At 39.9% G+C, this 14,088-nt stretch overlaps 1 protein-coding gene across 6 annotated transcripts in view; it reads left to right on the top strand.

The window, feature by feature from the left end:
• The window catches only part of ALMS1 (ALMS1 centrosome and basal body associated protein), a 129,178-nt gene that overhangs the window by 74,378 nt on the left and 40,712 nt on the right, over nt 1–14,088 (top strand). For all 6 annotated transcript variants that reach the window (XM_084626542.1, XM_084626540.1, XM_084626539.1 and 3 more), the window contains 2 exons: nt 7,170–8,925; nt 10,362–10,487. In XM_084626542.1, coding sequence (XP_084482668.1) covers nt 7,170–8,925; nt 10,362–10,487 — 1,882 coding nt within the window. The remainder of the gene's footprint in view (nt 1–7,169; nt 8,926–10,361; nt 10,488–14,088) is intronic.

Here is a 14,088-nt window from a genome sequence, read left to right as displayed (position 1 = left end):
AATTTATCAAATTTTTGATGTTTGTAAACTTTAGGCGATATGCCTCTGGAGTAATTTGAAATCTTTTTAAACACAAGGCCTTTAAACAAATTGTACGGCATAGTTTCATTTACATCATTATATCATTAACCACTTTTAAGGCTTTACCAGTCAGTCTGGGAAGTAAGATGGTCATTCTGTGAGGTCATCAGGGATTTTGTGTGTCCTGTGTATCCTTTTGAAGGCGGTTCAATAGTATTCAATGCTATCTGTCTCCCTGTTGTTCGGGCACAGTCTTTCCCAGTTGTGTGATCCCTCAGGAGGAATACCTGTGGGCTGAGGGTTCAGTCCTTGTATTTCCAGCTTTTTAAACTTGTGCTGCCTTTCCATCTCCCTTTTTTGTGCAGCTGCCACCTGCCGTAGTTTATCTACTACCCACTGTTGCTTTACTCGGGCACTGTGCTTACGGTCTTCCAGTTGCAGTAGTCTCTGATGGGACTCCTCTGGTGCTGCTTTCTCTGCCTCCTGCTACTGCTTCTCTGCTAGTATCTCCCTTTCCTGGGCTCTCTCTCCTTTGCTTCCTGCTCTTTGCCATTTCCAGTTTTTGGAGCTCTGTTCTGGGCAGCTCTAACTTTGAGGCTGCCGCCCAACTGGGAACTGTGCGAGGCTAATTTCCTGAGCCTGCACCCTGCTCAGGATCAGGCACTTTCAATGGATTAAACAGTTCTACCTGATGCTTATCATATTCCATGAGTAAAGTTCTCATCCCCTGTCCTGTTTTCCCTGTAGTTTCCAAGCCATGGTCTGCACAGAGTTTTTCCGTCTGCAAATTGGTATGTTTAGCATATGTCTCTGGCTTACTCATCCTGTCCTTCCCTTTGTTCTATTTTCCTTACCCAAATAAAACAAATGGAAAATAACAATCTATAATCTTTTTCTTTACCTGTTTCCAACCTTCTCAGTATTTATATAATCTGATATATAAGTGCCTGGAGTGTGACCTTTGGCTAAACAGCAAATGGGTTGTAGATCCTGTGACTCAGCCATTGTGATGCTTCCCAGAGGCACCCAGAATTGAGGCACCTCACTACCACCTGCCCTTAGCGTGATGAGGCCATGTCTGTGCCTGCTGGGGGTCAGCAAGCACCTCAGCCCCATCAGCCACAGGCAACACAAGCACTCCCCTCTAGATGTGCGCAAGCCCTGCTGTCTCTCTACAGGTTAGCAATAGGCACGTCCCAATCTCCGAACGTCTCCCTGGAGATTCCAGCATCTGTTCCACTGGATACTCACAGTATTCAGATCTGCTACTTCCAAAGAAACGGTACACCTCCAAGAAACCTGTATCTGAGGGTTAGCCGTGTTAGTCTGTATCCACAAAAGCAACGAGGAGCCCAGTGGCACCTTAAAGGCTAACAGATAAGCTTTTGTGGGTAAAAAACCCACCATGCATCTGAAGAAGTGGGTTTTTTACCCACGAAAGCTTATGCCCAAATAAATGTTAGTCTTTAAGGTGCCACTGGACTCCTCATTGTTTTTGTGGATACAGACTAACACGGCTAACCCTCTGATACGGTACACCTCAGCTCAACACTTCCACCACAGATCACCGCTCCCCTTAAAACACCACACTTATATGTTTATAGAGAAACCAAGTATGTAGTTTATTTTACAAAGCACAGAGATTGAAGGATTAGTAAGTAGAAGTCATGGAAACAAATGATTATGAATAAAATAAAATCATAACATGCATTGTAGAACCTAGCCTTAATTAACTAGATATTCTCATGTCTAATAAAATATTGCTCACCAGTGCATTACAGCCAGGCTGACTGTGGTGACCCTTCTTTCAACACGTTGTCAGCTTGCCTCCGCAGTGAAGGGTCCTAAGTGTTTCTTTGCATCCTGATATATCAGGCTAATCCTTTGATCTTAGTTATAAACAGGACACTCCTTCTGGTTCCCATCACCCCCATAGATTTTTCTCTTGTAGATTTTGAAATCTTTTGACTGTTATCTGGCTCAGTATGCAAATAAGCATCCCTTGTGAGGCATGCAATACATAATACTCTTGTGGCCAGACAGAGAGAGATGCCTGTTACAAGGGACATGTTCCTTTCAGAGAGGAGGTATGTCCTGTCGTAGGGACCTGCCTTAACTCCTGAACTTTAAGATCGTACTTTTCAGTATACATACATAATTCCTTAAATATTATCCATGCGTACATTTCACAGTGATTATGATGACCAGTGGACTTTTGGCTCTCCCTAGATACCTCACATGCCACCCTTTGGTGAACTATTACACATATATCTGACCCAGGGGATCTCTCTGAAATCCTGTGCATCCTCTGTGTCCTCTGCCAGTTGGCACCAAGGCATCCCTGGGTCACACCACCCTTGTGCACCCACAATCTGGTTTATAGTGTGAGAGATTATTTTATAATTTAAAAAAATCAATATAGCAGTTTTAGATTTATATTAGAAGAGTTTCTGAAACAGTTTTCAAAATTTGTCACCATTAGAAAGGTTTGAAAGACACTTATGAAAATGTGATTTAAGGTCCTGATTCTGTAAAGCACTTAAGCATGTACTTAAGTATCATTGTCTTCTGTGGGACTTAAGAATGTACTTAAGCCCTTTGCTAAATCTAAGCCTATATCTTCTCTGTTTTTCAAAATACACAGTCATTGAGATTTAGCTTTGAAAAGTGGCTGTTTCCTTTACATGACATTTTATATGGATTTTTATAGTGTATGTTTGTGTATCCTATAGGAATATGCATTTTGTTTAGGAACCAATCCTGCTGTCCTTACTTGGGCAAAAGCTCCCCTTGGGCATCTAAAACAATCAAATTCCAGGGCATTTAGAGATAAGGTGAAATTCTGGATTGTGGAGTAAATTCAAATTTTGCTTTTCTCTGAGGTTAGGTTTGGTATGGTATGTAAGTTTACTCACGGCTCAGATTTTTGTATACTTAGGCACAGTGGGGAAGAGTTTATGCATTTCTGCTTTTAACTATTTTCTTGCCTTTACTAGTTTAATTTGGGCAGTCCTGGTGATTAAATGTATTTTTAAAGGAATATCAGTAAAATAAAATTTAAAAAAAGTTTGTTACTAACAGCACTTCAAATTACTAAAATGGAAAATTTTAAAAATCTGATTTATATTTGGGATTGTTTGTTGTAGTACTGTGTTAATCACCATGGTATCTGAATGCCTATTTTTCACCATTTTTGCATTTTGCTTAATTTGGGCAATGAAACTATACTGCTAGTCAGTTTATTTCTGGTTCTCATGCTCTAGCATATATTTGGCTTCACAGTACTGCAAGATGTTATGTAAATTGGAGATAAAAAACCTTTGTTAATTTAAAATACTTCTATGAAAAGATTTAAAAAAAACATTTGTATTTATATTAGATTATACATTTTGTAAATGAAGAGAGCAAGATAAATTTTGGGCTGAATTAGTTCACACTGTCTTTTATTTATTCATTGGGAAAGCATGCATGCACTCTAACATGTTCTTAGATTTTGTCTTTGATTAGTCAGTTAAAAATAACAACAAAAACGTACTGTGGTTAACTTGATTAATTTTTCTGATGATTTGCCATGTAGGAAAAACCTGTCCAGACATGCCGCCTTATAATTGTATTTTTATTAAGGACAGTAAGAGGAAATTTAAAATGGTTCATATGGGTTTTTGGTGCCTGGAGCTGTAGCAGAACCTTGGCATTCCTGTTGCAAGGGGGAAGTCGGGAGTCTAAGACCTCCTCTCTTCTAGAAAAGTGCACCAGTTTAACTAAACAGATTTTTTAAATTTCTCTGGTTAAACTGGTGTAAACCCTTTTAATATGACACACTTAAATCGATTTATTCCTTGCTTAAGTTGGTTTAGTCTTGGTAAATTACTGACTGAAGCTAAATTGATATAGGTAAAGGGTAAATGGATTTAAATGCATCTGTTAGGGCTTTTTATCAGTTTAACTTGACTGACTTTTAAATCAATGTTAGTTAATTGCTTGTACTTTTCTAGCATAGATAATGCCTCAAAAGGTGTGGTTTGGAAGAATGAACCTAATGCTTGTCTTGAAGGTTTTCTTGATCAAATGATCAAAGTATTTAATTTCCAATGACATTTTGGACGTCAAACAGATTGTCCAGGATTATATATTTAACTCATGGTTTACACAAGACCATTTCCAGTTCTACTGTGGCTGGCTTTATTTGCTCATTCCTTTACTCTAGCTGTTGGAACAGTACGTGTTCAGACGTCCACATCGCCTTCTACTAATGAAATGTAAGATTACATTTTCCCCAGTTGTACAGATCAGAAGATAAATTAACAAACTACATAGATTTTTCTAGGCAAAAACAGGACTATCTAAACTTTGTCCAGGTCAATATAATTTATTTCACGTTCGCTCTTCACAGCATCAGTGGAAAGTCCGTCAATTTTGAATGAATCTAAATTAAAGGAATGCAAATACTGGTATCTTAAAAATAATACACTTTTGTCCCTGTCAATGAAATTCTCTATTTCTAAAGAAATTGGACAGGGATTGAGGTTTTATGGAGCAAATGTGGGCTCTAAAGAGATTGATGTTAAATTTGCTGATCAAAAATGTTTCTTGTCTATTTCCAGTATGTGGTGATCATGGCACTGCTTCTGATGCTAATTTGTAACTAAAGGTGATGGGATGAAGTGATGTGAGAGAGAGCGGTTTTCTAGCATGTTGTGTGGAGTGTGGTTGATGCATCTCAGTGCTGTCTGCAGTGGGGTTAAACCGTGTGGCCTCTCTTTAGTTAGCATACCCCTTTGACTTAGGGAATTTTAGACTGCTAGTTGAGAATTTTCTGCATGCATCTGGGAGTCTGGTGTTTGTTTACTTACCTGTCGACTTGTTTACAGTGTGATCTGCTCTGTAGAGGTGTATTTTATTTCTAGTTTTTCTTTTAAAGATGCCACCTGTTAGATCTATCAGGTAAGCTGCTGCAGAGAGAAGCTGTTTGTTTGGTGCTCCTTCCCTAATAAAGATATTCTTGGGAACCTAGGTTTTATTCTCTTCTGTTAAACAAAACAAATCAACAAACCTGCAAGAGACATATCTAAAAACAAAAAGCCTTGTTTTGCGTGGTGGTTATCCTTGGTAAGTCTGCACATACGTTCACTACTATATAGGGGTAAATATAACACCTTAAAATGTCCATTATTTATCATGAAAGCTTGAAAGAGAGCAGAGAGTCTGGTGTGTTCAAACCTTATATCGGCATACTTTTATGTGCATTATTTAGTACTACATTACAGTAAACAAATTTGGCACAGTAACCAGAGCTGGCTAAAGTATCTTTCAGGTCTGTGTCAGCATATTGTGTACTTGTTGGTATGCAACTGTCCGCAAATGACTGTGCAGAGACACCAAGCTTCAGTTTGTTGTTTAGAAATTAAAGAGCAGAATATAGAGGAAGATATAGTCTATACACAAAGGAGTTAACAATTGAAGGGCAAACTCCTGCCATTTAAATTAATGGAAATTTTGCCATTTACTTCAGTTGCCCATGTTAGCAAGATAGCACACTAATAGATGAAAGACAAGAGATCTGACAAACAGAACATCATGTGACCAGGAGAAAGAATCATCAGAAAGTAGGGCAGCACTTATTTTCTGATTAATTGATGGGCTATACCATGTTTTATTTAGTTTTTTTGTTATTTAGGTTTTGTTGTTGCCAAGGCAAGTCTGTTTTTATCTCTGTGTCCTAAATTATTGTGCAGTTGCACATTTCATACCAGAGGTGCCTGTATTTCAGTAGTCGATTAAGTAATTCCTGTGTATAGTTTCAATGTTAATTTTACATTTGTAAAGTGCTTTGGGATTAAAGGTGTTCTATAAGTGTAGGATCATTATCACAATTAACATCAACTTTTATACGTGATTGAAAACATTAAAAATGCTGACTGAGTTTTTTACCTGGTGGCTTTACTGGTAAGTAACTGGTCTGGTTTTAGAAATCTAAAGATTTCTCCCCTACCCCTCCACTCTTACTTCCAGTACAGTTGCAAGCAGTCTTACCAGTTTTTGTAAAACAAAAGAATGTTCTTATGGAATACATGTATATTTTAATAGGAAAAAAGATGACATATGTCTGGAGAGTGAAAAGTTATTGCTAACTAATAGTGGCTTCTTAAACTCTGGATATTTTTTGAATTCTGTTTTAATTTTCTTGTCAGTTTGACATTGGCTTGCAGAAAGAGCACTGTTGCAGATCTAATGCTTAGACTGCTGTTGGAAAGATTTGTTTCTTAGTCAAAAAAAAGGAACTATTAAATGTGAGAATTAAAATCACCAAACTTTAATTGAAGACTTTTCTCATGTATCAGTTTCAAGAATAGCTTTTTGCTTTGCTTTTATCAGTAATTGAAGCTTTCTTTGATTTGTGTGTGAAGCATACGTGCACTTGGCTTCTTAAACTCTGTTGGAGTGGAACAAGGGAGAATTTTTATGTGCCCCGTTTTATTTCTTACAGTGACAGCTATGGAATGCAAGATGTCTGACAGCTGTAGTGTCCCATAGTAATCAGTCAGGTCCTCTCCTAAGTAGCTAATGGCCTAACCATATCAATATTTGTCATTTCTTAATGTCTAGAGGCCCCAGTTGGGGATCTGAGTCCTGCTGTGCTAGACACAGTACAAATGAGAAGTAAGAAGACAGTCTCTGTTCCAAACACTTTATAATATAGGCTTATAACAAGATGGGACAGGATGGATGAAACAAACAGCTGGTGGGGTAGCGAAGTGGGAGAGCAAGATCCCAGTGAATGAAGTGAGCAAGTTTTGTTCAATAAGAAGTACTTACAGCTTGCCTCCTCCCTATCTCAAGAAAATCTATATATTGTCTATTTTATTACAATAAAACCAAACCCTGAAGAATACTGTTAGAAAGGTAAATTACAGTGATCGTGTTGTATATTGTGGCATTGAAACTGGCTGCTTTTCTGGCATACCTGAAGGCCAGTCTTGTTATGTTTACAGTCATATTAGCAGTTGTGTTCCAAAATGTTTGTATTTTCTGTGTGATGGCAAAAATAGGGTTATTGCCAACTTTAGTCCTTACTTGAATTGTTAAATTCTTATTGCACAATTTATTTTTTTTTTTCAAGAATCTTTGTGGTTTTTTTGCATTTACAGGATCCATGGGGAAACAATTCAGAGGCTATAATGAGTCACAGCCATAGTCTGAGGCAGAACACAGGACACTTCAAATCTCCAGCTGGCAAACAGTTGCAAATTGCCAGCCAGACACAAGATTTCAAACTTAATGAGTCTCCAGAGTCAAACACAAGACCGGTCACACCAATATATAGAAGTGACCCTGCTGATTATTCACCACTAGATGATGCACAGTTTAAAGCTTTGAATACCATCCAAAAACATATCTACCATCAGCTGCAGACGCTCAGACCTAATCCCTTTGATGCTAGCGTTGAGCTCCACACACCCTTGTGTAAAGATGTGGATAAATTTTCATTGGGATTGGTGGATGGCTCCTGTGTACCAAAAGAAGAGGATGTGATCCTTTCATCTCAGAAGAGGCAGTCTCCAGAAAAGCCTTCTGTAGAAGTTGCGAAGCAGATTACTTCCATCACTTTTGCATCCTGTAAACGATCCCAGTCTCCATTAGCTTCCACTGTCCCTAGTGCCAGTCTCAGTGAAGATACTCTTCATGGTATAATGCCTTTTGAAATTGTATCTGTTAGTGCTAAAGACCAGAGACCTGGCAAGCAACAAGTGGAAAGTTCTAAATCATGTCCTTCGTCAAGCCCAACAGCCACTCACTCACATGATAATGATTTTAAGTTTAGTGCAGATAAAGACAGGTTTCAACATGTGCCCATTGCTGTTGGCAAACTTGGAACTTCTCGAGAAAAAGAAATTTTATCAGGTCAAGGTTCTATAACCACATACACTGACCAAGGACTGACCCTAGTTGCAGATAGTGTTGAGGAAGCTGAATCTTCCACTCACGATACTCTTGGGTTGGGCAGACATAGTTCCAAATTTTCTGGGGTTGATCGTGATATGAAATTTGATCAAGAAGTAAATATGTTTTATCAACCTCTTTCCATGAGTCCTCATCAGCAGGGAAAGATGAATCTGTACAACCAGGTTCCCTTTGCAGATAGCTCAGAAGGTCCAGTTCATAGCCTACAAACCCTTTTGCTTAAAGACCATGGTAATTTGTTGGAAAAGGATAAACTTTCTTCTGATATGTTCTCTGTCAGCCAGACAAATGTTGAGACCGGACATGCCAATGTGATACATTGTCCTTCCCCAGATAAAACTTTAACCGCCATGCCTGAATCTCCTTCATCTCCAACCAGGAAAGCACTGTCTTGTGTCCACATAACTCTCTCCCCAAAACTTAATTCAGAACTGGTCAGTATATTGGATGCTGAAGCTGAAACAAGATCTAATGACAGACTTAAGACTGTTGCTCAACAAATGCTTTCAAGCTCTCCCCCCAAAATTTTGTTAGAATCTGCCTCTAAATTATTAACTACTGAATCTATCCCAAAGGATCAAAGTTCTTCACACTTCCCAAAACCAATATCTTCACAAGATTTAAGATATATGCCTCTGGAAAGTAGCCAGAGGGTACCATTCTCAAGTCAGGCTCATACCAGAGTTTTGGATTCATGTGGACATAATCTGCAGGATAATTTCAAGATCACAGTTTCTGCACAAACTGGAAAGGCAACATCTGATGCCATAACTCAGATAACAACAGAAAGTCCTGAAAAGACAACATTTTCAGCAGAGATATATATGAGCACTGAAGATGGTGAAACCAGTTCCTTTGGGTCCTCTCACCAAAGGGCATGTGAAATCGCTAACCTAGCTACTTCATCTCTGAACTACATTTCGCCTTCCCACAGGCCAGCTGGTGAGAAAATCAAAGTGTCTTCCATGAATCTACAATCTTTCCTCTTCCACACAACCTGTCAAGTCAAATGTTTTGATTCTTGTGCACTTAGTGGGAGAAACCAAGGGTTTTGTTTTTTTTAAATGAACTTATTTTTAAAATTGTTATTTAAAATGATGCATATTAGAAATCATGAGGGTGCTCAGAGACCTTTGAGTTGGCAGGTAACTAATCGTATATTACTCTGTGGGCAAAATAATTTATTTACACAGCTACTGAGAGAGAGAATGTGGTAGTGATGATATATACCCCAATAAAATCTGAACTCACGTGGCAGATTAACTCACATTGGTGCAGGCCATGCAAATTGTACCTCTTTACACCAGTGATTGCTGCTGCACAATGCAAGTGTATGTAGACTCATTCAGTTTCTATAATATTTCCTCTGTTCCAAACTCTGGGTCTCTCTCCTCTTTGAGGTGTTGTGTAAAGCAACATCAGTCAGTTGTGTGCATATGGGGTGAGAAGAGATCAGATGCCTTCAATATGTGAAGACCTCCAGCTCTGTTTAAATGGGAATACAAAGATATCCTTTCAGCTACTTGAACAATTGTTTATCTTCACTATTAAGAAGCACTAAGTGCTCCAGCCCTTGCCACCTGCAGCAAACAGAATCTTCCAGTGGAGTTGCACCATAGTTGCATGTTATATTTGTTGACCTAAACACAGGCAGGTGATTTCATTAGTTATTACTCACAGTGAGCAATGTTGGTATGTGAATGAGCTTTTTAAATTTATTACAGGTCTCACTAGTCACACATTTTATTAATCTTTAAGGAATGTTATAAATGATTAAGTCATCCTTTCTAGCTATAAGCGGGTCAGCTTTCTAACTAGCAGGTAGACTCCTTTCTGATCATTCTTTTTAAAGAGCGTATTCTCTAGGGCAGGGGTTCTCAACCTTTTTCTTTCTGAGGCCCCCCCCTACATGCTATAAAAACTCCACAGCCCACCTGTGCCACAACAACTGTTTTTCTGCATATAAAAGCCAGGGGCAGTGTTAGGGGGTAGCAAGCAGAGCAATTAACTGGGGTCCCAAACCACAGGGGGGCCCCACGAAGCTAAGTTGCTTAGGTTTTGGCCTCAGCCCTGGGTGATGGGGTTTGGGGCCCCAGGCTTCAGCACTGTGAGGCATGGCTTTGGCTTTCTGCCCTGGGCTCCAGAGCGTCTAACACCGGCCCTTGGTGGACCCCCTGAAAGCTGCTCGTGGTCCCCCAGGGGAGCCCCGGGCCCCTAGTTGAGAATTGCTGCTCTAGGGAAATAGTAAACTGCAAACTGAACACAATCTATGCAGCACATCTTCCAGGATCTTTTTGGGTCCTTATCTGTGACCTCGGCTTATTACAGTTTTAGGCTTTGCTGATTTCTGTTAATTGCACTGCTCTCCATTCCTGCAGATCAGCCTCTGTTGTTGCCATATAAGCCTTCTGGAAGTTCCGAGATGTATTATGTTCCCCATCCGATGAAAGGACCCAGAATATCTCCTGTCAGGTCAGAGACCACTATTGAGAGCTCTCACTCAGGTATTTACATTTCTAAAAACTTTTACAAAACTGAGCCAAATTCTATCCTGAGTCTGAATGCATAGTTCTAAGCTCTTGCTGTAGTCAATAGGGCTAAGTATGCATAATGCAACTGCAGAATGTTCTAATGAGTTAAATTCAGCTGTTACAACAAGCAGATCTTGAGTAACTCCACTGATTTTTAATAGTTACTTTATCTGGATTTACTCTGTGAAACTGAGAGTAGAATCTTGTCCCAGTATATTTATGCCACTTATGTTTTTTAGCTTTGTAACATAAAGATGTGACATCCTGGATTTGAAAGATGTGGTCTAGACTTCTCTAGTCAGAGACTTCATTACCTCTGTCTGTTGGGACTGAAAGGAGAAGTGTGTATGTTTTTCACACAACCTGGCAGATTTTCCTTTAGTTCTTCTCTTTCCACTTGGAATTGCTTCTTCATTTGGGCCTGTTTCATTTCTTCAGAGGTCCTCCCATCCATCCTGATCTAGTTTCCTGCTTTAAATCTCCTCTTAAAATGTTCCTTTTCTGTTTAGCTTGTTATGGATGCATTCTGAAGTGTAATATGATACCATGTATTAAGGAAGGTATATCAGAGTTTTTAAGAAAAAAGAAAAGGAGTACTTGTGGCACCTTAGAGACTAACCAATTTATCTGAGCATAAGCTTTCGTGAGCTACAGCTCACTTCATTGGATGCATACTGTGGAAAGTGTACAAGATCTTTTTTATATACACACAAAGCATGAAAAAATACCTCCTCGCACCCCACTCTCCTGCAGGTAATAGCTTATCTAAAGTGACCACTCTCCTTACAATGTGTATGATAATAAAGGTGGGCCATTTCCAGCACAAATCCAGGTTTTAACAAGAACGTCGGGGGGGGGGGGGTAGGAAAAAACAAGGGGAAATAGGTTACCTTGCATAATGACTTAGCCACTCCCAGTCTCTATTCAAGCCTAAGTTAATTGTATCCAATTTGCAAATGAATTCCAGTTCAACAGTTTCTCGCTGGAGTCTGGATTTGAAGTTTTTTTGTTGTAAAAATAGTGACTTTCATGTCTGTAATCGCGTGACCAGAGAGATTGAAGTGTTCTCCGACTGGTTTATGAATGTTATAATTCTTGACATCTGATTTGTGTCGATTTATTCTTTTATGTAGAGACTGTCCAGTTTGACCAATGTACATGGCAGAGGGGCATTGCTGGCACATGATGGCATATATCACATTGGTGGATGTTCAGGTGAACGAGCCTCTGATAGTGTGGCTGATGTTATTAGGCCCTGTGATGGTGTCCCCTGAATAGATATGTAGGCACAGTTGGCAACGGGCTTCGTTGCAAGGATAGGTTCCTGGGTTAGTGGTTCTGTTGTGTGGTATGTGGTTGCTGGTGAGTATTTGCTTCAGGTTGGGGGGCTGTCTGTAGGCAAGGACTGGCCTGTCTCCCAAGATTTGTGAGAGTGTTGGGTCATCCTTCAGGATAGGTTGTAGATCCTTAATAATGCGTTGGAGGGGTTTTAGTTGGGGGCTGAAGGTGACGGCTAGTGGCGTTCTGTTATTTTCTTTGTTAGGCCTGTCCTGTAGTAGGTGACTTCTGGGAACTCTTCTGGCTCTATCAATCTGTTTCTTCACTTCTCAGGTGGGTATTGTAGTTGTAAGAATGCTTGATAGAGATCTTATAGATGTTTGTCTCTGTCTGAGGGGTTGGAGCAAATGCAGTTGTATCACAGAGCTTGGCTGTAGACGATGGATCGTGTGGTGTGGTCTGGGTGAAAGCTGGAGGCATGTAGGTAGGAATAGCGGTCAGTAGGTTTCCGGTATAGGATGGTGCCCACATATCTATTCAGGGGACACCATCACAGGGCCTAATAACATCAGCCACACTATCAGAGGCTCGTATACCTGCACATCCACCAATGTGATATATGCCATCATGTGCCAGCAATGCCCCTCTGCCATGTACATTGGTCAAACTGGACAGTCTCTACGTAAAAGAATAAATGGACACAAATCAGATGTCAAGAATTATAACATTCATAAACCAGTCGGAGAACACTTCAATCTCTCTGGTCACGCAATCACAGACATGAAGGTCGCTATCTTAAAACAAAAAAACTTCAAATCCAGACTCCAGCGAGAAACTGCTGAATTGGAATTCATTTGCAAATTGGATACTATTAATTTAGGCTTAAATAGAGACTGGGAGTGGCTAAGTCATTATGCAAGGTAGCCTATTTCCTCTTGTTTTTTCCTACCCCCACCCCCCAGATGTTCTGGTTTAACTTGGATTTAAACTTGGAGAGTGGTCAGTTTGGATGAGCTATTACCAGCAGGAGAGTGAGTTTGTGTGTGTATGGGGGTGGGGGGATGTGAGAAAACCTGGATTTGTGCTGGAAATGGCCCACCTTAATTATGCACATTGTAGGGAGAATGGTCACTTTGGATGAGCTGTTACCAGCAGGATAGTGAGTTTGTGTGTGTGGTTTTTGGGAGGGGGGTGAGAGAACCTGGATTTGTGCAGGAAATGGCCCAACTTTATTATCATGCACATTGTGTAAAGAGTTGTCACTTTGGATGGGCTATCACCAGCAGGAGAGTGAATTTGTGTGGGGGGGTGGAGGGTGAGAAAACCTGGATTTGTGCTGGAAATGGCCCACCTGATGATCACTTTAGATAAGCTATTACCAGCTGGACAATGGGGTGGGAGGAGGTATTTTTTCATATTCTCTGTGTATATATAAAGTCTGCTGCAGTTTCCACGGCATGCATCTGATGAAGTGAGCTGTAGCTCACGAAAGCTCATGCTCAAATAAATTGGTTAGTCTCTAAGGTGCCACAAGTACTCCTTTTCTTTTTGCGAATACAGACTAACACGGCTGTTACTCTGAAACCAGTTAATGTTATGAAGATGTTGTCTTAACTCCCTGGTATACAGGTATACTGGATATTAATTACAGCTACAACTGTGTCCACAGTAATCTTATCTGAAAAATTACAGAAGTAAAAGCAAAGGTCAGGCTTCCAAATCTGTCTCCACATGTTTCCTAATCTTCACCCATTCTGTCTGCTGTAATGTAAGGGAGAAGAGAGAGGTAGATGTGATGTGTGGGCTTTTTAGGAACCAGGGTGCTAACAGTGCAAATGCAATGTAGACATGATGCAGCTCAGGTTCTAGAAAACACACAACAGTATTTTTAAAAATCTGATTTTAAATTCCCTGCTGCGGTTAGGACTCGTAGTTCATGAGAACAATCTGAAGAAAATTGAGTTGAATAAGGCCACTGAATGTAACTGGATGGTGTTGCCAAAGAATAGAAATCCGTTAACTGTCTCTTTAGGCTTTCAGACTCATAGGACACAGAAATGTGGTGCTGTGGGAGCTCTGCTGGAAAAATGTGTTGTTGTTGTCTTGAGCTATTGTTTAGAGGCTGTGCAGACCTAGTTATGTAGCTAAAGAAGCATTCAGTAGGACTAGAAAAAAAAATCCCTCTAACTGCTGTTTCATACGTCTGTCAGCTTGCTTCATCCCTTCCCTGTACAGATCCCAGAAAATAACTGTTTGCATCAGTCAATGAAAATATCTAAAATTGAATATGAAGATC

This window comes from Lepidochelys olivacea (assembly GCF_965140295.1).
Source record: "Lepidochelys olivacea isolate rLepOli2 genome assembly, chromosome: 4".
NCBI classification, from domain to species: domain Eukaryota; kingdom Metazoa; phylum Chordata; order Testudines; family Cheloniidae; genus Lepidochelys; species Lepidochelys olivacea.
The sequence above is the reverse complement of the archived record's forward strand: the minus strand, read 5'-3'. Positions and strand labels throughout refer to the sequence as shown.